Source organism: Canis lupus, chromosome 2 (assembly GCF_048164855.1).
Source record: "Canis lupus baileyi chromosome 2, mCanLup2.hap1, whole genome shotgun sequence".
Lineage (NCBI taxonomy): Eukaryota > Metazoa > Chordata > Mammalia > Carnivora > Canidae > Canis > Canis lupus.
The window spans coordinates 52,735,690-52,762,593 of NC_132839.1; the positions used below are offsets into that span (position 1 = coordinate 52,735,690).

Here is a 26,904-nt window from a genome sequence, read left to right on the forward strand (position 1 = left end):
ATCATGATCATTAACTGATGATCAGTAACTCCTATTCAATTTATGATGCTAATACTAAGTGCTGAGCACCTTGCACATGTTTTCTTTATTCTTTGTTCTTTTAAGACTCCCTCCCCCTTCCTAACTCACAGCCCAGCCCAGAGCACTAGTTTAGAGCTTGTGCTCCTCTCTATGCTTTCTCGTTTCATATCATTTCGCTTCATTCCCAAGGCTCCAACCACCACCTCAATGATGATTTAAGATATGAATATCCTGAGGAAAGGAGAAAAATTTATGTGAAGTACATTGGCAGTCCTTTCTCCACGATTTTTAATATTTTTCCTGAAGTAGAAGAAGTTTGAGAAGAATTAAACTACCCTTTTTTAATTGTAAATGATGAATAATACAAAGATATTCACATACTGCTAACAGGTGTTATTCCTGAAAGCAATTTAATAAACATCAAATAAAGAGAGTTTTATTTTAAAAGATACACAATGTATTTTCATCCACTTAAAGTCCAACGAACAGAAATCACAAATGTTAGAACAAAAAAGAGCAAAATGTATTTTTACCTCCGAATTTACACACACACATACATAGTAGGTTCATAGCAGTTACTTCAATCTGGCTTTTTCTAAACTTTCAGTTCAGAGTTCTTGCCATCATACAACACTGCCACCCTTATGCTATGGAAAGAAGGGGGAAATATTCATCTTTTTTGACAAATGTTCTTGTTTCTTTTTGGTCCACAGCTTGTTGGAGGATATTCCTGTCATTCCTCCATTATTATCTTGAAATGGTTTGGGATCAACAAGCATGGCACACAGGCCAGTATAACCTGGCTCTGCAGCTACCTTATACCCCACTCATTCAGGACTACTGACTCTTCCCAGAACACAGCTCTGCAGCTTTGCATATGCTCTTCCCTCTGCCTGGTTGCCTCTCCACTCTTGCTGCCTATAATTCCTCCTCATTGTTAAGCATTCACCACCAGAAAAACCAAGTCCCCGGCTTGCTTTTAAAAACTCAAAATAGGGGTGCCTGGCAGGTTCAGTCAGTTGAGCATCTGACTCTTGATTTCAGCTCAGACCATGATCTCAGGGTCATGAAATGGAGCCCCATGTTGGCCGCCATGCTCAGCAGAGAGTCTGCTTGAGATCTCTCTCTCCCTCTATCTCCTGCTCACACTCACACTCAATCAATCAAATCTTTTTAAAAAATCAAAATAGAAAGGAATTTGAGAAAGTTTAGCTAGGAACTGATTAGAATGTAGATCTACTCAAAATTCGAAGGACTTTAAAAATGTGTACATTTCCATATTTAACAGGAAAAGGTTACATGTACATCCAATATATTAAGGGGCATTTGCTGTATTTGTCTATTTTCAGAACTTCTGAAAATCATGATTAAATTCTCACTAATCTGAGATTTTCTGGCAAAAATCACCTCCTCAACCTTGGCAATGAGGTGAAGCTTGGGCCTGGGTCATGGTTGGGGTCTACTCTGAGGAAAAGCCAGGACTGAAGATACACGGGTCCTGGCTACCTGCATATAAGCTGGGCACTGAATGACATCAGTATAATGTGACACTGGCTCCATGTGGGGAGACATTTCCCACCAACAAGTTACTTGCAAATGATGTCAAACCAAATCTGCGGGACCAAATAAATACTCCCAGATGACCTCGTAGGGCAGACCTGTTTTTGTGACATTTAAAGATTCCTTTTTCAGTGTAACTAAGGCAGACTATAATAACAGTATAAACAGCCCAATAGAATTGAGTGATTTTGTCCCAAGTGCAGGCAACTGTTCCAAGTCCCTTGCACACATTCCCTCACTTAATACATAGAATGCCCTGGTAAGGCAGGTCCTCCCATTATTTCTACTTTATGATGGACACATGGAGGCTCAGTGAGGTGGCAAGCAGCAAATCCGGCTTCCTGTGCTCAAGCCTACACGGCTCAAGCTCCTCATGCTCCATGGCCTCATGGGCCAGGAAGCGGAATGCACACATTTTGCCTTGCAGAAGTTCACACTCAGCTAGCTGATTCCCATCTTGCCACCTCTAAGTCATCCACAACCCCACCAGACGATGGATCTCTAGATGAACAGGTTTAATCCAACGAAGCCATTTTGACAGGGCTGCTAGGACATGGAGTCTGGACATATGGGAAGCATTTCTACACAGCCTGAAATAAAAATCTTTATACTTGCTTTCTTATTCCCAAGTAACACACAAACTTGACATCCTGACCCCATCTCTGGCCTCTCCCTACACCTTGTCCATACTTATTTCTCACTTTCAAAACACTGATCCTAAGCCTTGACAAAATGCCCCACATGGAGAAGCCAGGGATGGCACAGAAGTCATAGAGGGGTGAGGATAAGCAATAAGATGAGGGTCTCTTGTTTATGTTATAATTGCCCCAAAACTGTCTTTAAGATATTTGTAACAAAGCAATCATATCAAAATGACCTATTTCTTTGCTTCGTTGTCCTCACAGCACCCAATATAGTATCTAGAGCTTAGCAGATGCTCAATAAATGTTTACTGAAATAGTACTACTTTTTAAATACCACCAACAATTGTATTGAAACACATCTCAACTTCTTCAAATATTTCAGATTGGGGGAGCGGGGGAAGCAAGAATCTCACACAATGCTTCTTATTCCTTTGGTGTGTATCAGAATCACCTGGAGGGCTTATTAAAATGCACATCCCTGAGCCTCACCCCGGAGTTGATGATTTAGGGGGTGAGGGGTGTTGAAGGGGTGATCTTAGTAATTTGCATTTCTAACAAGTTTCCAGGTGATGCTGATGCTGCTGGTCTGGGGACCACACTTTGAGAACCACCGTCTTAAAAGAACAATGGTCTTCTGAAGCTCCACTGTGGATAGCTGAAACTGTATCGTGGCAGGAAATTTAAAAATTACTAACACCATCTTCCTTTGGGTGGGAGTTGAAACAGGTCATGGGTGGTGTGGAATGGAAACCTTTCCTAGCCCAGGCTCTCCACCCAGTGAGCCATCAGCTAGGGTTTGCCCCTGAAATGCTAGAGGGACAGACCCATATGCTGGCGACACTATAACCTCCAGCCCTCCACAGAAAGAATGAAAGGAAGAGAAACCCCAGTGTGCTGTTTGTTAACTGCACATGAAGTCATTTAGAAGTTGAAAAGTAGAAATGGGCTGACCCCATTGTGAGCTGATGAAGTAACAAGAAAGCTGCATGAGAATCAAATAAATGTCTAGCCACGAGTTTGCCTCCTGTTTAATGCCATTACGAACCCAGACTCTCTTCAAAAAGACTTGCAGCCAAGTCTTGTTGCCAGAATAACTTCAGGTCCAAGATTTGAAGGCAAAAATCTAAGTGAGGGTCATACTGTAATGGCAACTGACTGGTTCTAAAACCAGGGCCAACCAGGGCTTTATCTGGAATGGCCATTGTTGACCCTGGCAAACAGGCTCTCTCCAACACTTGAGGAACGAATGCCTCTGGGACTCTGCCTTGCATATCTCTCCTGCAACACAGGAGCAGATTCTTCATAGGAACATGGTCTCTGATTCCTCTTCTTACCAGCTTCAGAGACTTTTCTTTTCTTTTCTTTTCCAGGAGCGAAAGGCATTAGTCTATCTATGTTTAGAAATGCACACAACAAATCAAGAAATAAATTCGTATGTGGAAGGAAAGAAATGCTAGTCTCAAAATCCAGGCAAACTTCCATTTTCATAAGCCTATGAAGACAATATAAATAAATCAGAAATTGTCGAACCTGCTGGCAGCAATCGCTAAATTTCTCTCATTCTCTGGTGCTCTTTCAGGCACAAGGGGTCTTTCTGTGTCTGCTTCAAACAGTCCCTAAATTCAACGAGAATCACCTACTTTGTTTTACCTCTTTTATTATAATGTCCGTAGCGCCTTTACTTCTCAAGTCATTACCTGTTTCTGAGAAACTGATAACAATGTCAACTGTGGTAAATAAAGACTGGAACTATTTAAATGCAAATGCTATGAATAAATTCATAACTGTTGCTTCAATAACCTAGACTGTGTAATACATGCACAAGATTTGCTCCCTCCGCCCAAGGGGCTCTTCTCCAGGCTCCCGTGACCTCCCATCCCTGCCCCTGCAAAGCCTGTCTCTGCTTCCAGCTCCTGCCACTATGGCCTGGAAGCTCCTGAGCTCCAGGATCTCTGCCTGTCTAAATTCCGCCTGGCTCTAGAGAAAGCTCAAATCCTCCATCCTTTGCCCACCTTCACCCAAACCCCTGCTTCCCTACTTTAAACAAGCCAGGGCTCGCTCTGCACACCTGGCCCCTTGAGCTGCAGGGTCCCCGTGACATGGGTCTCTGAGACATGCTTTGACTCCTAGATCACCAGGAACTGGAGGAGGCCTCTCTCCCCAGCTGGAGTCTGGCCTCTCTCATATGGGGACGATGCCACTCTGTTCCTCTCTCAGCCTCACCGCATTGATGCTGCAGCTAGGTTGCTCCATAATTATGAGCTCTGTGCAAAACCCATCTTTTGTCCTCATTTTTCTCCCGCACTGTGTTGACTCTGGAGTTGGCACTGTGATAGAGAACAGAGAAGTGCGTTTTGATTGACTGATTGCCAGCTCTACACAGCACCAATGTGAAAACAGCCCTGGCCAAACATACACGAGCCACTAAAAATAACTGCATGATTTTTAATGATATGGAAGAAAGGTCCAGGACATATTGCTAAATGACAAATTCAGATTACAAAACCGTATGCCAACTATGATCTCGTTTTGCATAACACAAGCGTATGTGTTGCTGTATACATGTCTGCGTGTGTTATTTGTTTGTGTTTATGTATCTCTGCGAGGAAAAAAAGACTGGAAGGCAGTGCATCAACATGTTCACAGCATTCATCGCTGGGTGCAGTGTGGGGGTAATTCTTGCTTCTCCACATTTTTCTAGATTTTCCCCCAAAATATTTCCAATAAATATAGAACTACTTTAAAACCAGAGACAAATAATAGGCTTTATTTTATTACCTTTTTTTTTTTTTTTTTTTAAATGAGTCCCAGAATGGTGAACCAGAGTTGTGAGTCACACATCAGCTCAACAAAGGATCAACCACTGACATGTGATCCTGCGGTGCCTGGTCAAGACGTGCAGGGAGAAGTCATGGGCCGTGGCGCTTTAAGGACCAGGAACTTCATTTTCCAACAGAACTGTTCCTAAGCATAGCATTACCCCTTCTTATGAACTCTCCCCTGGACCACAAGAGCTGGAGCTATTTGGGTCACTTTGCTGAGACCAAGGGGAAGAAATGAGCTTCTGTCTTGTTTGAGAGCGAGGCCAACCTCCATGACCAGCTCCCTCTGTGACTGGGCACAGCAGGGCACACCGGCTCCCAGGAGCCTCTCACTCAACGCCTCTGCCATTTACATTCCAACAGTGTAAAATGACGGATACTTTTAATACAAGAGACCTGTCATTTATTTATTAGCTGGGGACAGGCGCTGCAGCCGAGAAGGATGCATTATAAATCAACTCCTTTCTCAGCCATTAAAAATTAATACAGTTCATAATGTAGAACGTCAGTAATTTCTTTATTAGAGCCGAGCATAATTTTTTTTTCTTTTCTTCCAGGTTTTGTTTTTACTTCGTCTCTTCCCTAAGGATATCATTTTTTCTAATGACTGGTTGGGTATAAAGTACCCTAGGGAAGGGTATAAGGAAACAATGTCTTTCAGATAGAGGTCAAAATGGAGGAGTAGCATTAGAAGCTCTGAAAAAAAGACCGCTGACCAATGTCCCCTCAGAAATACAGTCTTACTATACCTCATGGAGGCTCAGCCAGGACATCTGTCATTGGTTTCTGGCCCACTCCGCCCCAAGGTGTTTTAGGTCCCTGATAGGCTAGCAGGAAAAAAGTACACAAGGATGAGGCACCTGGGTGGCTCAGTTGGTTAAGCCTTCGGCTCAGGTCCTGATCCCAGTGTCCTGGGATCAAGCCCGGTGTTGGGCTCCCTGCTCAGTGGGGACTCCCTCTCCCTCCATAGCTCCCCCTACTTGTGCTCTCTAGCTGATAAATAAAATCTTTTTAAAAAAGTAGATAAGGATGGTAATTACAGCTAGGTTGGGAGGTCTCTGTATTATCTGCTTCTTTTTCCTATTGTCTGCAGATTAACTTGACAGTAACAAAAAGAAGCATAGGTGTCCAAAGCCCAGCACCAGACCCTTCATGCCACTCCCTCCTTAGACCTGGAAGTCAAGGATGGAGGGTAGACCAGGTGATGCCAGAAAATGCCAACAAGCTGAGACACTGAGCCTTTCTGAAGGCCTCCCTTTGTGAAAACTTGCCATTAGAAGGAGGTCGACATTCTGTACTCCGTAACTTCAGAGGACACATAAAGGAGAATCCAGAATCTACATGTCTCCATCCACTCTAAATATATGGAGAGGTTTGTGATGGTTGGGTCAACCAGGATGACCTTCTCAAGCCCCCTGCCCAAGGGAGTGTATTAAGGGGAAGGAGACCTTTCCACACCTGTCTTCACTCCCGTCTGGCATGTTTCTTGGCCCGGGGGATAGTTCTTACCAAGGTGAGCAGCATGGCACCAATGTAGCCTGAGAGCGTGGATGTCTTGGTCAAACCAGCCACGACTGAGTTAAAGCTCTTAAGTAACAAATCCCCACAAATCCCCAAGCACATATTTAAAATCTATTTTCAGAATTACACTGAGCATAATTCAACCAATCAATGAGCCATTAGGAGTTTAGTCCCAACACTTCTTCATTACCGGTGGCATTAGGGCTGCCCGACTCAGCAGAATCCAAAGCGAAGAGTTGCTGCATCACCAGGAATTCTAGGTCTGGGGATGGGTGCTAACGCAGTGCCTGGTGAGAGGCCTGGCTGGCCACAATCTGGGCAACAAATTAAGCTACACGGCCACCAGGGACAGGATAAGGGGAGGCCTGGCCCACAAAGAGGGCAACTTAGCTCTAAGTCCTTTCATCTGCCTCCTTCTGTGTAGCCCTGGTGTCACCTCCAGGGCCTGTGGCTAGCTGGACCCTGCTCTGAGAGGCCCCCCTCTGGGGCTCCAGATGGCCTCCTGGGGTAGAAATGAAGAGGAGGGGGCTGCCTACAGAGGAAGTGCCTAGAAAGGGACTGCCTTCTATTGACTCTATGGCAGGCCTCATAGGCCACCCAAGCTAGCATCTGTCTGCAAACCTGTGAGACCATCCTCAGTTTCCCAGAAAGGGGGGTGCAGATGGGTGAAAGTCAGCTAATGGTGAGGGGAGGCAGCCCGGGGCCAGGGCACAGGATACACTGAGTGTGTATCCTGGCTCTGCCATGACCAGAGAGCAACCTCAGGGCAAATACCTTAGCTTCCCTGAGTCTCAGTTTCCTCATCTTTCAAGGTGGGGGGTGGGTCACAACACTACCAATCCAGGTAGGTTTCATGTAAAAAAAACCTCACGAGGGCAAGAGGGGGTGGCAGGCTGTGCCACACCACGGTGTTGTCACTTCCCAGCTGGGAGCCTGTAGCAAACGTCTTAACCTGTCCTGCGTCTCAGCTTCCTTATCAACGAAATGGGGAAAGGTAACAGCACCTACCTTATAGTGTGCGTAAAAGTGAAATAATCTATTAGAGTTAAACTGTTTTCAATGCCCGAGAGTAAACACTATGCAGTGAAAGATTTTATGATTGTTTTAATGTACCTAAAGTTCAGAGCCTGGTTGTTAACAGGCACTGACAGGTACCCAGCAGAGGTTACTGCTACGCTCCTCACACCCTCCCCTCTTACTCTCTCCTCACCACCCCCTGCTCCCACCTACTCTCCAGAAACTATGCTCCCAAAGGACCCTACAGCAGCTCCCAGGAATTAACAGTTTGCTCGGCTGAGATCATCATATCCAGCTACAGCCACATGAAGGAATCTTTCTTTGCTCGGGCATGTAAGTATAGCCTTGAAAATTAGCAGAACTGTTTTCCAGACCAGAACAGCACTGACGACAACCACAAATTACCAGGCTGCTCTCCCTAAAAGGAAAAATACGAGTAGCACTGACACAGGATCAGTGTCCTCACCCTCCTCCTCCCACCTCTACCCCAAGAGGCCTCTGCTCACTCTCAGGGGAGCAGACAACAGCCACCACTTGTGAGGCAGAATGATGAGGTGAACATGGTCTACCCTTGGAGAGGACTAAAGTGGCAGCCACTGTTATTTCTAACAGCCACTTCTCGTGTCTTCCCTGCTAACAGAACCCTGTGGAGGTATCTGCCCACTCCCCTCCAGGCAGCTCTATGCCTCAGGAGAAGTGAGTTCTATCCTCAAGTCCAGAGGACAATCTAGAAGGGCCTAGGGTGCTTGTGGTAATTCCATTCCCTTTGTGGGCAAACTGCTTTAGGAAGATGACCTAATTCTGGCCCAGAAGACAAGAGGGAAAGACTGCTGGGGGCTTCAGGGAAAGGTTTTGTCAATTCCAATCCACACCTAAGAAGAGACAACTCTGTGCTGTCCTTGGTCCCTGGGTTTAGTGCTGATGGCTGAACCTGCTGCAACCGTTCTGTAACCATGAGGAGAGCCAGTTTGGTAGTAAAGCAAAACACAGAAAGATAGAGGCAAGAAAATCATGGAAGAGCAGATCCAAAGCCCTCCTTCACCAGACACCTTTCCTAGGCTATTTACTTGAGTTATGTGATGCTCTGTTTCTTTCTTGGAAGCCCAGTGGCTCACAATGGTCTAGTACTTGCAGCCAAAGTACTAGACCATTGTGATTGTATCACTTGTATCAAGTGATACAATCAGTGTCCAAAACATGAGATAGGTGTGCAAATATGGCAAGACCCACATACGTGTATATTTGTGTATGGAGGTCTCATGTATGTTTGCGGAGAAAGAATGAAGGAGTTGTATACTCATGTTTAAGAACAAGCAAAGGGATGCCTGCATGGCTCAGTTGGTGAAGCATCTGCCTTTGGCTCAGGTCCTGATCCCTGGATCCAATCCTGAATCTTAGGATTGAGCCCTGTATTGGGCTCCCTGCTCAGAGGGGAGCCTGCTTCTCCCTCTCCCTCAGCACCTTCCCCCTCACTCGTCCTCTCTCTCTCTCTTTCAAATAAATAAATAAATTTTTTTTTTTTAAATAACAAGCAAAACAGGAAGTCACTTGAGCATCAAAGCATCATGGTACAGAGGGTACCATGAGGGCATGGACATATAAGTAACTCAATGTGAGGCACTTGGATAGGAATACAGAAAAGCAGGGAGGCTTATGGGTGCTGTAGTTTCAACGAAATAATGTTTGCTGACCAGGAGAAGGGTAAAATAAAGAATAAAAAGCTAACCAAACAAAAGAATCCCACCATGAATCTGTCTACCACCTTCAAGTTGGGCTCACAGTTTTTCAGTCTCATTAACCCAAACGGAAATTGGCCTGAGCCCATTACTCATCTACACCAATTACTTCCTGACAACCAACATATTACAGCCCTAACTCCTATGAGCATTTCTGTGGCTGTAGAACTGGGTGATAAAATGCTATTTCTTAGAGTTGGGGAAAAGAAGTCATTGGAGGGAAGGATGTTTGTCTTTTGAGAAATATCATCAGGCTTTGAAAATCTCTATTTTTGACACCACCAAGCTGGTTTCCCCCAACAGCATATTTGAATCAGGGATTGTAAAAACAGTTGTAAAAATACTGTTGTCAAGGGAAGAATGATTATGTATATGTCACTTAGGCAAGTTGACAGGGCACTTCCAAATTCTCGCACCACTTCATCTCACAAAATATCAGCTAAGGTGCTCACATTTTCTCATCTCAAGTCTAGAGAGGATGGATGTCTTGCCCATAGTCATGCAGTGACGGAGCTGGTAGGCTGGGACCAAGATCTAGGACCAGCCCTCTCCCCACCCTACTCCTTTTATTTTCTAATGAAAAAGGACACCGTATAACCAAGGGTTCAGTTCACTCTCTTGGCTGGCTGAGACCTTGCCCTGGCCTATTTCATGCCCAAAGCATCATATATCCTTCTTGAAATAAAGATGTACTTTGACATTCCACACAATGATTTGGAAACAGTGGCTTGGGAGGCAGCATCTTGCATCTTTGTGCATTTCTTCTTAGGAACAGCTCCCTGAAATTTCAATCCTAAGTGGCAAATCTGCCTGGAAACAGTGAAATGCAGGAAGCAGGAATGCAGTGAAAATTTGGCCATGACCAGCATCTCCGGATCTGGGGGTTTAGGAAGTGTTAGAAGCACCTGCAAAAGCTTCTAGGCAGAGAACAACAGACAAAGACCCCCCTGATCCACTTGAATGAAGGGCACTTAGCTCTCTGCCAGAAATCCCGAAGAATGCCACCACCCCAACTCTGGGCATTCCCATGGAACGCAGCCACTTCCTCTCCCTCCCAGAGGCTTGGGAAGAAATGTGACAGTACACATGCCAAACGGGTTCAGGCCCATCTGGGCACTCTGTCAGATGACTTACCACATCTGCTGGGGAGGCGAAAACAGAACCCCAAACCCCCAGAACAGCCCAGAATGTGATCCACGGAACATCTGTGTCCACAAAGATGTTAACAGGTATACCTCAAGAATCAGGCTCAGAGGCTCAATAAATCTGGGAAGTGCTGCAGAGCCAAGGCCCCTCTTGCAAAGTTGCAATGACCTTTATCCTTGAAGCCTCTCAGCATCCCACAGTAAGACACTTACTTAATCCACATTTTCCTGAACTTATTCGACCACAGAACATTGTTTTTGAGAAATGCCTATTAACATCCCTCAGAGCATACAGCATTAAAGGCAGCTAAGGAGAAGCTGGAAGGGCATTTGGACTCAGGGCTTCTGGCTAAGAGGTGGGTAGCACTTGGGTCTTAGTTATTGACCATGAAGAATATAGCACAAAGGGAACAAGTACCTCCGGCCTCTTTGGCAATCTCCCATCAGGATTATGACTCATGTGCTCATTCAGAGGAAATGGAAATGATGATCATTTTCTCCTGGAAAAGGGCTTTTGGAAAGAGAATACTAATAGGGACCACCACTAATGATAGAGCCCCCTGCTGTCTCTAACCACGGGGAGGGGGAATCTTTTTTCTCCTTCCCCGTCTTTTAGCCTCTGTCCATAAAAGAGTAGTTTTTATCTCCTTGGAGACAAGAGAAGTAACCCCAGCCTTTCCCTCAACCTGGGCCCCTGGCTCCTCCCTCTGAGAAGTGAGTGAGGTATCTGATGGACGAGACAAGCAGGGTCCATCACCGGCCATCCTATTTCTTTTCTGAGCAGGGCAGAAAAGGAAGATTGTCCCTGCATGCTGCGTGGTTTTCCAGAGGGCAACAGAACTCCCTGACTTGCAAAAGGTGAGGCAGACCATAGCCCTCCACGCAACTGGATGAACATCTGCTGTGCAGATGCAACTCCTGTGTGTGCATCTCAAGTTCAAGCTTTGGCAGAGGTATCAAGAAGCCCACTTTGGCTTTAAGTTCAAGCAATTTTCTCCAGTCCAGCAATAAAGCCCCACTTTTGATTCCTCTCTGACCCCTGTGTGTATTTCTTAGCTGACTCTGAATTACCATCCTGAAAAAACTCAGAGCAGACAGGATGCCAGAATCCAGTTGGAAGAGAAGAGAGAATGGTATCTCTGGGAAGTCTTGAGCTGGAGAGGATCTCCAGAGGGGAGTTAATCCTCCTACTCCTTGAGGACAAGTCTGAGGACATGCCAAGGAGACAAGTAGTCCTTCTGTGTGCAGGGCTCTGAGCAGGAAACAAAAGACCTGCTCCACGTCCTCCTCACTTTCAACTGTTGGGAGCAACCTCTCCTAGGCCCGCATTGCAATGATGCTACTCCAGGTTGGGGGTCTCAGCATTCTTCACTTCCTCCACCTTGAAGCACATGCTTATCCCCCAAGTACTTTTTTTAAGCCAATTACTGTGTATTTACAGTGAGCACAATTATACCTAATTACTTAATTAGCATGACTGCATGCAGCTACTAACTTTGAGTATGTGATTATGGCACGGAAGCACAGAACAAATGAGGTCATGATATTCAATAGGAAGGCAGGTTGTCCTGGCTCAGGGAGATGGAGGTGAGTCTGTCCCTTTGGACTAGTTGGTTGCAGCTCCAAAGTGTGTGCTCAGGAATATCTAGTAGATTCAGACAATTTAGGGGAAATGGCATCATTTGATTTTTTTTTTTCTTCCTGGGACAGAGAACAAAGACAAAATGTCATGCTTTGCTTATGCCTAGATCTGGGGGTCTTGGGAGTCAGTGACCAACAGAGGTTAATCTCTAGGGGCTGAGACCCCCAGGACCAGTTTGTGGGCCTAGGACTTAATGCCCTGGACTCCCAAGATAACCAAGATAACCCACTCTGGCATCACCCAGCTCTTTCTAGAAAGTTAAATGGGAATATGCCTGAGCAGTCCTTTCCTCTAGGAACCTTGGTCTCACCAAACCTAACATTGCAGGATCCTGAGGGATCTGCTGCTTATTCTAGTTGTATCTGAAAATAGGACTGAAGAGGAATCAGAGGAGGAATCGGAGGAAACAATCCTAACTTATGTTCACTTAAAATGTTCTATGAGGAGGCGCCTGGGTGGTGCAGTCAGTTAAATGTTCGACTCTTGGTTTCAGCTCAGGTCATGATCTCAGGGCCCTGGAAGCAAGGCCCATGTCAGGTTCCACACTGAGCATGGAATCTGCTTGAGATTCTTTCTCTCTCTCTCTCCCTCTGCCCCTCCTGCTCATGGATATGTGCACATGCACAAGTGCACATGCTCTCTCTCTCTCAAATAGATAAATGTATATTTTTCAAAAAGTTCTATGAAAGACTACCTGGCAAGCAAGACCTGGAGACAACCCATTGGCCGAAAAGGCTAAAGTAAGATGTCAATATTACCTTCACTACTATCTGATCTATAGTTGGACCTGCAGTTAGCCCATTTAGATCCATCCAGCAGAATAAAGGGGGAGATGCCTCAGAACCCCCACCCCATGTCATATCTAGCCAAGCCTGCCTCCTAAATCAGCCACAGGGAGAAAATGGCAATCCCTAGTATGCCAGCTTCCTCTTCTCAGCTGTACTCCCAGAGGAGGAGCTCCCAGCCCAGCCCTGTAACCAGATCCCCTTCCTTCCATCAGGCAAGTCCATCAGAACTTCTGCTACAGAAAAACCTAGAAAGCCTTCCTCTGCAGGAACAGCTGCTGCTGCTGCCGCTTCTGTTACTCATGACAGGCAGGCCCCAGCCTCCCAGACAAAGCAGCCCATTTTCCATATTTCATCTGCAAGTCCATTATGCTGAGCTAAGTGGCTGGGAATAAACACCCATCATTACCCTGCACTAAGCGATGTTTGTTAGTACAGAAGGTGACAGAAATCTATATCATGCTGATGCGCTATTAATACTGCATTACATGCACAGACTCTGGGCTCCCCACCACAGCTGGGAAACCAGCTTTAGCAGCTCCTCTTCCAGAAAAGGCAAGCTCTATGGCCGACTGGCCCAGAAGAGGAGGAGGAGATAAGCCACTCGCTCATTCTTGATGAAAGAACCACTGGTTCCAGCTGAAAGGGCACAGTCCACAGACCCAGCAGCTCCAGCTTGGGTTATCTGTGTGGAAGTCCTTGTCTTGTAGGCTGGTATGTGAGGGTGAGTGAGTGCATCAAGCAATTGACCTGGGGAAAGAGAATGAGGCTAGGACCCCCAAACAGCTGCAATGTAGCCAAAGTGGTGTTAGGAAGGGGGGGGGGATGTCCTCCTCTCCACTCGAGCGCCCACAGCAGAGTACCTGACACTTCATAAAAAATCAGTGAATGTCTTCTCACTGACCAGGAAATGAAGGAGAAGATAGAGTTTAAGGGAACCGACAGAGATGGTTTTAGACTGCCTCATAAGCACCAGGGGCAATGAAGAAAACCCCAGGACAGAGCTGCCAGGTCAGCCAGGGAGGATCTGTGATAGATCTAGGGAAGCGGCATGAAGAGGTGGCCAGCCAGGAGGGGCTGAAAGTCAAATGCACACCTATGGTTCAAAGCATAGAGACTCATGTGGAACACAGAACCAGCGTGGGAGGCCTGAAGTCTAGAGCCAGCGTGACAGTAACACATGGGGATACAGTAGGCATTAGCCAGGATTCAGGGAAACTGAAACAAAAGGAATCAGTGGCGCTGAAGTCCTAATCCCCAGCACCTCAGAACGTGATCTTACTTGGAAACGGGGCCATTACAGATGTAATCAGTTAAGTCAAGATGAGATTAGATAAGTCATACTGAAGCGGGTTTGGAGGGGCGCTAAGCCAAAAGGCCAGGTGTGCATGGAAGAAGGCAGCCACGGGTGGAAGAATGCCATGTGAGGACAGAGGACTGGAATAGTACAGTGGCAAGGGATACTGGCGATGCCACCAGCAGCTATATAAGGGCGAGAAAGGGTTCCCCTACAGGCTTCAGAGGCAGCGTGGCCCACTGACACCTTGCTTTAGACTTTTAGCCTCTTGAACCCCAAGACAATAAATCTCTATTGTTTGAAGCCACCCAGTTCGTGGTACTTTGTCCCAGCAGCCCCGGGGAAACTTGTACAATCCTCCAGTGGAAGAACAGATAAGAAACTGCAGGACACCCATATGATGGAACATTATTCCGTGGTGAGAAGAAATAAGCTATCAAGCCACAAAAACACATGAAAGAATGCAAAATACGCATTACTAAGTGAAAGAGGCCAATCGGAAAAGCCTACCTACTGTGTAACTCCAACCATATGACACCCAGAAAAGGTAAGACTGTAAGAGACAATAAGATCAGTGGCTGCCAGCAGTTGGGAAGGGGAGACGACCAGGTGGGCTGAAGAGGGTCTGTAAGGGCGGCGAGACTGTTCTGTGCAACACTGTAATGGTGGATTCATGACACTGCTTTTGTCAGAACCGACAGGACGACACCACCCAAAAAGTGAACCTACTGGCCACGGACTTCAGTTGACTACTGAATATGTCGTACTGCTTCATCAGTTGTAACAAATGCACCACACTGGCAGGAGATGGTGACAACAGAGAAAACCGGTGGCAAAAGTGGGAGCAGGTGAGTGAGAACTCTCCGTGCTTTTGACTTAATGTTTCTGTAAACCCGAAACTACTCTAAAAATAAAAAGTAAAGAAAAACTGGCTTAACCCCAGGGCCATGTACTGCCTTATCTGAAGGCAACCATGGTCTCTTGGGGACTCGGTTCTGCGGAAAATTCAAAGGAATAAGTGCCAATAGCCAGATCAAGGCTGCCCCAGCCGCATGACCACAGGGCACTTCAGCCAAAGTCCTCCTGGGGATCCCAGCCCTGAACAGCCTGTCTGTAGCACTGTCCCAATCCAGGAAATGAGGAGAACAGTGGGCCTCCACAGAACAGCAAGACCGTCCTCGGTCCTCAACGGACAGCTGCCCCGAGCTCAGGAGGTGCTGAGCAAATGCCTGTGAAGCACTGGAATCCTTGGCAATGCCGGCGTCAGCAGGCCTGGGTTTTAATGTCAAGCCTCTCTCTCAAGAGCCAAGCAATCTAGAATAAGTCACTTAAGCTCACTGAGCCGTAGTCCTCTCTACAGAGTGGGAATGGCAGCATCTTCCTCAGGAAGGGGGTGCAAGGTCCCCCGAATAAAGGAAGTGTAACACCAAACTACTGCTTGGTTCAGAGGAGGCTGCTGGGTGCAGAGCAACAACCCTTGCCTCTGTCTGTGCCATCTCTAGAGAGCCCAGGCCACAAGGATACACTTGCCAGGCGTCATCCGGTGCACATGGCTAGTTGCTATCTCCCTGGACTCCATTCCCGTGCTGTATCTTCAATAGGAAATGAAGAATTATGACATGTAAGAGCTTCTTCTTGGAATAAATTCAAAGTCAGTTTGGGAAACAGAACACACATTTTTGAGAAGTGACAGGATGACCTAAGATTTGATTCAAAGTCACTGGAGACTAGAGTGTGGCATTTACTCTGGTCCAGGGGCTCCCAGGGGGAGAAGGTCATTTTGCCATAGCCTGGGCCTAGGAAGAGGCTGGAAATAAGCCAGGTGTTGAACAATGGGAAGAGGGTGCAGAAAGGGAGAAAGGGGTGTGTGGGCCAAGCCAGAAAGGGAGACGGGAATCTCAAGCAGGAATTACACTAAAGCAGGAGTTGGCAGTGTGGGATTGGCATTCTGGAAAGAAGCCACTATGGGTTAAGGCTGGGCAGAAAGGTGGGGGGTGAAACCACAAGGTTCCGTGAGTAGTCCCCAGGGAACAGAAGATGCCGTTTGCATCTTGGAGATCAGCTACAGTTGGCAACAAGTCCCTGAGGGTAGGGACTATGCATGCCCTGTTCCCCATTGCTTCCAGAGTCTAAAAGAAGGCCTCCCACAACCCTCAATAAATATGGACTGGACAGATGAAAGGGAGGAAAATCAGCACAGTCAGAGTGGCTTGGATGCTAAGGATGAGAACAAAGAGGAGTATGGTCAAGTTTTGCAAAGAGATCAAGGATGGTGAAGTAAGGGTTTCTGGGTAAGTGGAGAGAGACATGGAGCTGCAGGGCTGGGACCCTAAAAAGGTTCGGGGTTGAGCGCAAGGTGATCAAATGGACCCACTCTGCCAGGGAAGAGGAAGGCATAGCTGGCCAGGGCAGGGACAGGTGCCTGTGCACAGGCCCACCAGCAGGGGCAGAGATCAAAGGGATGGAGAAGTGGAGTGGGCTGGCTCTGGGAAGGTGACAACCAAGATGGAGACAACCTGTGACTAAACCAGAGGCCCTGATTTGGGGACAGAGAGAGGGAGGACACTGCTTAGCTCCCCAAATAGCCTCTGCTCACTCCACCAACAGGCAAACAGTCTTCTGAGAATAGGTCTTGGAAAGAGGGATGAACAGAGAAGTCTAGGGCCTGAAGCAGAGCCAAAGCGCCTTCCAGCTGGCCTGGGGGAAAGAGCCAAAACGTGACTCCTTGGACAGCAGCTGGAGATCCAGCCCCAGCATATGTATAACTACTGTGGCCCAAGGCTGTCACAAGGTGACCAAGGGCCCTGTGTTGCTACAAACACCTCCCAACTTCTTCCCACTGGTCCCTCTAGGCCAGCCCTATGATTTCTCATTCCATACGATCTAGCCCCAAATCAGCTGTGTGACAAGAGGCCTGGATCCATTTCCTGACGTTTTTGAGAACCAGGCGTTTTCAATAAACAAGAAGGGGGCTTCATTAGGCTTCAGCTTCCACACCTATTCCCGAGTAGGACCTTTATCACTCGGGTTTTTCAGAATCCCTGGAAAGGCCAAATAAATTGAGAATGAAGACAATGCCAAGCGTAGAGCGCTTGTTGGGAATGCAGGCAAGCCTCTGAAAAGGGATGGTACAAGGCGATCTCCAAACACCCTTGCAGCCCTGACATGCTGTGAAAAATGCTATGGATCAGATGGAAGGCAGATAGAGGGAAAGGCAGGGAAAGAGCAGCATCCTGATAACTCTGGTCAGAAAGGTCCCACCACTTATGGTAAACACATATTTAAGAAAGCGAAGTGCTTTTGTGCTACATCCATCACCGGGAGACTCAGGAAAATGTCTGAAGCCAGGTTGCATGACGTCCCCGCAATCTCTTCCCATGTTGCACGTTTTTACATGGGATGCAGAAGGGAATCAGGTGGGAGATACCTCGGGGGACGGATAATATGAGCACTTCTCTTCCCTTAATCCCATTTCTTGCCATCCCCCCAAAAGCGTGACCCCAGCCTTGTCTGCAGAATCACCAATGTTCTGCGCGTATTTATCTGCCAGCGTGCATGTGGCTTTAATTATTTATGACAGTGTCTCATCACACTCGGGGATGTGTCTTGGAGTCACTTCTCTCAGCTGATGAAGCCTTTATAATCAGAGACCTGCTGCCGCTTACCCAGTAAATCTCAGCCCGGGGGTGGGGGTGGGGGAGGTGGCAGGCGCTGCCCTTCCCTGGCTGTGGGAGTCAATCGTAGACTCACAGAGGCAGGGTTAGCCAAACCTGGTTACAAGGCTCCTGCACAGTTTGTTGTTGCCATACGTGCTTTCTGAAAACAATTAGGAGCCATCCACTGTCTACTGACAGGACAAAACATACTGTTTCCTCCGAAAAGGACACTTTCCCTAATATTGAAGGGTTTTAACAATCCAGAATCAGCTTTGATTTCCCCTGGGTGAGGTGTTTGTTTGTTTATTCCTTCAGATTTTCATCCATAAGCCTGCTTCCCTTCCACCTCCACGGACCCTTCCTTCCTGTTTATACAGAAGTAACACCTGGATCCTTCAAAAGTCTACTTCCAATCACAAACTCAGGGATTAGGGAGGAAAGCTTCTCCTCCACACAGTTGGTAGGGCCATCGCTCCTTGGCTGGGGCTGGGTCCTGACACTGAAGGGCACTCAGATCCTGTGGCTCTCCACAGTTCGCTCTTATTCTAATAGCCCAGAGGAAGCCGTCCTCCCATGAGCAAGATCCATCCCCACCTGACAAGCACTGAGAAGCTGGTATCAGGAGCACATGAGCACAGATACAACCCAGAGACTCTATACGAGAAGCCCAGAACTTCCCCTACAGGGCACAGAGTCCATCCTCATTATTCACAGATTCTGGATTCACAAATTCGCCTTCTCGCTAAAACTTACATGTAACCCCCGAACTACTACTGGCAGCACTTTCGTAGTCATTCACAAACATGAAAGAGGTGAGAAATGTGAGTCACCTGATGTGCACATTCCCATGTGACATTCTGTCTTCTTGTTTCTGGTCTCCTACCAGTGTCCTTTTTGTTGTCTATTTGGTGCCATTTTTTGCATATTTGTGCTTTTGGTGGGGGGCGGGGTGTGGGGGGATTTCCCCGGTTTAAAATTTCCCGAGCATAATGCTGAAGCGCCATCTAGCATTCCTATGAGCAAGAAGGCCTATGGAACAAACAGGTGTGTTAGATACGCTTCGCTCAGGCCCGAGTCATAGTGCTGACCTTGAGATTGCTGTTAATGAACCACAGCATCCATTAAATAAGTATCTCCAAACAGAAGCACACATAAAACAGGTTATGTATTGATTAGTTGATAAAAATGTTGTGACCAGACATTCAGAGGAACCTAACCCTATATGTCCCCTAGGAGCCATGGTTCAGTGTCCGCTAATTCAGTGTTCCTGGTGACTTTATTGGAATGTAACTACTGTGAATAACGAGAATCAATCGTATATTCAATACAGCAATGCCTACGTCTTTGCTCAAATGCCAGCATCACTCTAGAAAGCTCAGCATCACCAACTCTAGACTGAGCCTGGAGCCACGCTACCATCACAGAAAGGCTTTCCTTCCAGCCACACTCACATCAGCCCCAGATGAACCTGCCTGGAGGCAAGACCTTTAGCCAGAGCAGAACCATCCTAAACACAGTGTCCCCCACTATTTATCTGAATCACAGTTTATTTTTCTTCCCTTGTCTTGGTCCATAACCCAGACATCCTTCCTCTGACGTTGATAGGGTTATGCGGTAAACAGAGACCAGTTCTGGAGGGCACCCAAGGTTGGGAGTCACATGATGACCTTATTCTGACTTGAGCCCAGTCCCTCTCACTGTGGCCATCGTCTCACTACAAACAGAACCAGGGAAACAGAAGCAAAGGTCAATCAGAGAGCTGAATGCCTGCTCTGCTGTAAGGTGGACAGCAGGAGCAGCAAGAGTTCTGTGAGCTAAGGTGAGGCCCGAGTACAGAGTGCTCAGCCAGCAGAAAAGCAAGACCTGGGGTGCTTCTTCCTTGGCCAAAACCCTGAACCCATAGAGAGAAGAGAACCAATGGCAGAAGCCTGGGGACAGCCTCCCCAAATCTCAGTTTTTCTGTCTGTAAGATGAGTCCTTAACCTAGCCCATCCCTTCCAGCCCTCAGATGGCCTCCAGAGGCCTTTGGACTGTCTCCTGAACTAGCTGACCATTTCTCGAGGGCAGGAGCAGGAGAGGGTGTGCACTGGATTTGCTAGGCCTACACTGCACCTGGGACGCAGCAAAAGGAGCACCTGCTGAGTGGAAGGTCCAAGCCCCGGAGGCTCCAGAAGCTGGGAGAGGCCCGGGGAGCAGGGAGAGGCCCTAGCAGAGCTCAGCAGAAAGACAAGGAGGGAGGCTGGAACCAACAGTGGGCGAGAAACAGGGAGGAAACAGGTGCCCTGAATCCTCTGATCCCTGTGGGACATCTGTAGAGGGGGGTGAGGTGTCCTAGCACTGGGGCCTTGATCAGGTTCTCAGAAAGTGCACACTTCGGTTGCACTGGAGAGGCAGCTAGAGAGATGTTTCCATTCAAACAGTACTCAGCACCCTTCATTCCCTTCTCTTCTCCTGGAGGCTTGGGCAGAGGGTCTGATAACCTCAAGGGTTCCTATCTGGACAGTGTTGGGTTACATTTCCTAAATGCAGAGGCCAGGTCTCTAGAAAAGACCAGCCCTGTGTGTGTCCCCTGCCTTCCTGGGAATACCTCTTCATGTGGGGCTGGGCCTCCTACATCTAAGCTCCCTCCTAGCCTGAGCCCTCTCTGCCCAGGAGACTCTGCCCCAGTGAAGACCCCTAGCCCAGGCTACTTTTCAAGTTTTGAGACAAATAGGGAGGGTGTCTTAGAGAGTGGGAGGTTAGCAGGTGGTAGGTCATCTCAGAAGGTTTCAGAACCCCAGCTATGTGGTCTATTGCCATGCCACCCTCCCCTGCCCTCCCCAGAAGGGACAATGTTCTACTGCAGTACTCACACGTGTCTGGCTTGTGGCAGTTGTGTCCCTGACGGAAGTACTGAGGGTTCTCAATGACTGGGATGCGGGTCATACCGATGACCACCGTGTCTGGCCCAGCGTCCAACGATGAGGGCGTCGTGATGCCATGGTTGATGTGGTGCAGGGGGCTGGCTGAGTCCTCCTCACCACTGATGACAGCCACAGGACCTGTGCACACCAAGAGAGACACAGAATATCAGTGAAGTCGCGCCTGGGCAGTGCCCAGCCCTGCCCATAGATCCTTTTGCTATTTCTGCCACCACGTTTCTGTAAGAGTATAATCCACTGGAAGAGTATTCCCTGAATGCTTTGGAGTCTGCCTTCAAAGAACCACCCATTCGATCTCTTTCTTGAGAGAGAGAAAAGCCCACTCCATCACACCATGGAAACAGCTGCGAAATAGTGTATCAGAGTGACTGTGCCATGAACTATTTTCACTTCCCCCAAATTCAAATTAGTTCAAAATAATGCAAATTTTAAATGAGTTCTTCACTTACGTAGCAACAACGAGATTTACAAAAATTTACATAGCTGTGATTTGCACTCTGTTCCTGGGTGGGTCACATCCCTAGTTTCTGATTCAGGTGGTCTAGGGACACACCTGGGCATCAGAATTTGAAGAAATCCCATGTCAGTACCATGCACAGTCAAGGCCTAGAACCTCTAATTAGGGCCTTGGAGTGCCTTAATTAGTCTTTCCAGAGTGGCCCTCCAATTCCTATAGGAATGTATCCAGCTTTCACTGGACTCTGCTATGGCTTCTGACAATCCATAGGGAGCTAAGCCCAGTATGGGCTCAGATTGAACCTGAGCCAGCTTTCAAAGTGACACTAATTCAGCTGCATCACTGTTAGCCTTCAGGTAGCCAGGTCAGCTGCCCACCCTTGAAAGATCCACATTGCTCCAGCGTCTTCAAGGAACACCACTCGCATCTTCACCAACCCCAACTCTACCATGTTCCAAACCAAAGAAAAAACCCAGTACCTCAGGTGATTTACAAACACAGGTTGACAAAGATTATTGTCACCACAGTCTTGGCAGAGCAATGATTCTATTTGCTGGTGTGATTCCTCCATACGTACAAATAAAACTCATGTCAAGTGAATTAGCTGTGACTGTGGCTTCGTACAACTGGTGTTTGAAATGCTTTGCAAGACACATGGTCCCAAGACAAAGTGCCCGCTGTGATTTGGTTTTGAGGCTTACACAGTACTTCTGCTGCAGAAGTCTGACATATCTACTGAAGTTTATGGGGAGGATATTTCCTATCGAATAGCGAGGTGAAGCTCCAATGAGGCAGAACTAAAGGAAAACTAATAAATGAGGCCTGAGTTCCCTGAATTCCACTCCCTTGGTACAGACAGGCTTATGCCAACCATGACAAGTGCCTGATGGAGTTTGGAGACCACATAGCAAAAGGAACCACACTTGGTGATCATCACTCGCCCTGCAAGTGGAGGCCAGTGCTGAAAACTTATAAACTCTGAAAAACTTTGTTGTGATTCCAATGAAACAGTGAAAGCTGAGCACAGGTTCTTATCATTCCCCTCTTGCTGAATGCCTCTAAAATATAAAGAAATATTTGTGTACAAGGAGAATGAAGAAGGGAGACAAGAAGGAATAAGATATCTCAACGCTTTGGAAGATGAAAAATGAAATGATGTAAACTTCCTCACAAAGGGACTGCAGGAGGAATATTTAGAGAAAGCCAGTTCAGTGGGGTCACTCAGGACATGAAGGCACAGCATAGGCCTGAAGGCTGGAGTGGGGCTTGGGGCTGGAACAAAGTACCCAAGCCATGACCTTGCCCCCCCACCCCCCACCAGACTAGTAGTTTCTTCCTGGAGAAAATTAACTGGAGAGGCTGAGGGGAAGAGCTGGTTGCCTCCTTCCTGCTCCTGGAAGACAGAAACCAAGTATACCCACGCCTCTCACTGACCCTATTCCCAGTCTCCTCCCCTGTAGGAGATTCAGAGGATATTCTCTGCAGAAACTGAATGTCTCAAAAAAAATACCTCGATGTTGGGCACCTGGGTGGCTCAGTCACTTAAAGCATCTGACTGTTGACTTTAGCTCAGGTCATGATCTCATGGTCATTAGATCGAACCCTGCATCAGGCTCCATGCTCAGCGGAGAGTCTGCTTAAGATTCCCTCTCTCTTCTCTCTCTCTCTCATTTAAAGGTAAATAAGTCTTTAAAAAAAGAAAAGGACCTAGATGTTGACATTTGGTGGTCTCCCAATGAAGTCATGTGTAGTCTGTGATTATGCCACAGTGAAGGCTAATAACTGATGAGGCCCACCTATGTGCAGAAAGTGCTTTCTAGAACTTAATTAGTAAATATGGGAGAACAGTTCAAGATTCCCAGACAGTTCAGCAAAGCTTCAACATGAGAGAACACCAGATAAACAGACAATCGGGACCTGCAGGAAACAGAGTAATGCAAGGAGAAGACTTTTTTTCTAAATCACGAATATCCTGAGAGAGACAAATGAAGACATCACATCCATAAGACAAGATTTTAAAATGTGAACAATTCAAGGGTAAGAATGAGTCCTTGAGAATTGCCACCATCAGAATTCAAAAGTCAAAGAGGAGTGGAAGATAAAGCCAAGGAAATTTTTCAGAAAGTCAAACAAAACAGAAAGACAAGGTAAGTAGAAAAGAAAAGAAAAGAAAAGAAAGAAAAGAAAAGAAAAGAAAAGAAAAGAAAAGAAAAGAAAATTAAAGACTCAACCCAGAGATTCAATATCTGATTAAAAGAAAGGTGGCAGGGTAGGGAAAGGGAAAAAGGGAAGGAGAGAGAGAATAGAAAAGATGGAAGGGAGGATAAAAAAATTAGGGAAAAATTTCTCCAAATGACCTGTCCACTTCCAGTTTTCAGCATAATTAACACATGCATGCACACACACATATCAAGACACAATGTTATGAAATGCCAGAACCCTGAGAATAAAGAAAATATGCTGAGAGCTTGTAGGAGGGAGGGATAGGTCATATTTCAAAAGGAACAGAAATCAGAAAGACAATGCAATTCTCTGTAACAATGTACTGTGACTGCACTGAGAAATCCCTTCGAATTTTTTTTAAAGATTTATTTATTTGAGAGAGCAGAGGGAGAGAATCTCTAGCAGACTCCCTACTAAGTGCAGAGCCCAACATGAGGCTTGATCTCAGAACTCTGACATCATGACCTGAACTGAAATCAAGATTTGGATTCTCAACTGACTGAGCCACTCAGGTGCCCCAATTCCTTCAAATTTTTGATGAGCAAAGTTTCAGCCTAGAGTTCTACTCCTAAAAGTGTATCCACTCATTATAAGGGCAAAAGATAGGTACTTGCAGGTGTGCAGACACTCACCTCCCCCTTCCTGGGAAGCAGCAGGAGGAGAGGGTTTGACAAAACAAATGGGCAAATGGGGAAAAGAGGGAATGTGAGATCCAGTTCCAAAAAGACCATATGATAGAAGGTCTCCTGCACCTCACCCAGTTCTGTTCTCAGCATTATGGGATATGGGTTGTTATAGCAACATGGAGGCAGGACACTGAGTCAGGAGGAGTTTGGAGAAGACAGAACATTGGGACTTGAGCCTTTTACGAGAGGCTGTTTCTTTGAATCTGTGTCTCAGGGCATCAATGGACAGCGAGTGTCCACAAAAAGTCCCAAAGCCTATGATCTAAAACAGTCTCTGCTTTCTCAACATTATTCTAGGATCTGAAAGGACCAGGTGAGAGCCACAGGGAGGAGACAGGTCCTGCTACAGGCTCCCAAAGCCATGGGAAGGGACAGGGTCACCCAGGAAAACTTCACAGAAATAAATGAATAAAGCAGTCGTCGAAACCCTGAGAAACCCAATACTTAAAATGTGGGCAGAGGAAGGGGAGCAAGGGAAGGGACATGAGAAGAAATGGCCAGAAAAGCAGAAGAGAATCAGAAAATGACATTGACTTAGAAGTCAAAGGAGCAGAGTATCTAGAAGTTCAGGAGCATTCTATACTAAGGCCAAGTAGGATGAAGAAGAAAAAGAAGCCACTCTTCAAGGAGAAGATGGCCTCCGTGATAGCAGTTCCCAGAGAGGATGGAGGAAAACATTCAATTATAGGGGGTTGAGGAGTAAACTGGAGATCTCACCATTGCCATCATAATTTTTATTGAGTGCTTCTGACCTATCAGGCTCTATAAATGCAACTTTGCTAACTTTATAAGGCTTCGATGAGATTGGTTCCTTTATTTTCCCCATTTTACAGATGGAAGCACTGAGGCACAAGCAGTGACCTGCCCAAGGACACACACCCAAAAATGGGATGCAAAGTGGTGGATGTTCTCTGGGCTGCAAACCCAGTCCACCTCAGAGACTGTGCTCATAACCGTCACGGGCACTGCCTCCCTGGAAGTGCAGACCATGGGGGACAGCATTTGTTCAATGGGACAGTTGGTCCATTGTGGCACAGTATCCTCCTCATGAGCATCTGCCTTCGACTGCAGGTCCCTGAGACCCTTTTTAAAGAGGTTGCTCTTGATCCTTGAGAAGGGGGACAAGAGTGAATAACCTCATTAGACTCAAACAGATAGATTATAGATAATTCATCATGAGCTCTGCAGCCCAGAGCTGCTAAACGTTTGTGTTCAACTACAACCACATCGAAAGGAGCACAGTGCCGTCAGACTGCTGTCTGGTCCCTGAGGCCCTCTAACTCCCTTCACTCTTCCACAAACCACATTCCTTAAAATAAAAGGCAGTAAAGAGTACATAGACCCCTCACTTCAAAGAACTTGAGAGGAGACCCTTGTGGCTCACTCCTGCCCACCTGTGTCAATGTCCAGCATTGACGGCTGTGGCCGGTGCTAGGTTGAGACAAGTCCTTTCGGGACACAGTTGCTCTGGGTACAGCAGGATATGTGGCCTCTCTAGGCCTGGGCATTAAAAGCTAGTCTCAAGTTTATGAGTGGTAAGGAATGTACCACTCTAGTGAGGGATGCTGATGATGAGTGAGGCTAGGTATGTAAGGGTTAGGGAGATATAAGGGAACTCTCTATACCTTCCCCCTAATTTTGCTGTGAACCAAAAACTGCTTAGAAAAATAAAGTCTAATAAATTATTTTTTTTTAAAATAGGGGCACCTGGGTGGCTCAGTGGTTGAGAGTCTGCCTTTGGCTCAGGGTGTGACCCCAGAGTCCTGGGATCGAGTCCTACATCGGGCTCCCCACAGGGAGCCTGCTTCTCCCCCTACCTATGTCTCTGCCTCTCTCTGTGTCTCTCATGAATAAATAAATAAAATCTTTTAAAAAATTTAAATAAATGTTTAAAAAAGCCAGTTCACCACCCTCCACCCAGCACACAGCATATTTCCAAACACACCCTGGGGTGACAACAGTACTCCAGGTTGAGCTCTGCTTACAGGGGAACCCACATTCACCCTAGGAACCAATTTATCTTTCCAGCTCTGGCCAGTTCTCAGGTCACTTGCCTCAATGGAAAACCCATAGATGTGGGGCCTCTGTGAGGAAGAAGTATTTCTTCCAACCTTTATAACCACAGAGAAGAACATGGAGGACACCTCATCTGTCCAGGGAGCTCTTCTATTTTTGGGAACCCACAAAGACCTAAGGCAGGGCAAGAGGAGGAGTGAAGCTTGCTGTCTTCTGCTCCCAACACACACACACACACACACACACACACACACACACAGTCTAGCACCTGTGATGGACCTATCTGCTGTCACCAATCCATTCCTAATCCTAATCTAGGACAGAATTATTTTGTTATGCAGTACTAATAAACAAAAAGGAAGAGAGACAGATTTGCAGCCTTGCTGGTAAGTTCAAGTTGTTGAGAGAGAACCAGAAGGGAATGTATAGGTCCGCTCAGACATTCCCATCACATGATTCTCCTCCCAAATCAGTGTTGTATTTTTTTCCTTTCAGATCTTGAGCACGTTTTGCTCTTCTAACCATACCATAATTGAACCACTGGATAATTAGAGAAAGCTTGATGGCCCCAGCAGGTGTCTTGCCCAGCATTCAATGGTCCAAACTGTCTTTAAAGAGTCTCTTCTTTTTCCCTCTCTGCTCCTTCAATGGGAAAAAAAAAATAACGGGGCTGAAATGGAATAGCTCAGATTTTCATAAAGGGCTGATTCCACTGTGGGGTCAGGTTCCTCCAGAAACCAAAGGTCTCTGATGAA

At 46.7% G+C, this 26,904-nt stretch overlaps 1 protein-coding gene across 5 annotated transcripts in view; it reads right to left on the bottom strand.

Annotated features, from left to right (window-relative positions):
• The window catches only part of NTRK3 (neurotrophic receptor tyrosine kinase 3), a 391,483-nt gene that overhangs the window by 140,179 nt on the left and 224,400 nt on the right, over positions 1–26,904 (bottom strand). For all 5 annotated transcript variants that reach the window (XM_072799286.1, XM_072799279.1, XM_072799295.1 and 2 more), the window contains one exon: positions 20,699–20,887. In XM_072799286.1, coding sequence (XP_072655387.1) covers positions 20,699–20,887 — 189 coding nt within the window. The remainder of the gene's footprint in view (positions 1–20,698; positions 20,888–26,904) is intronic.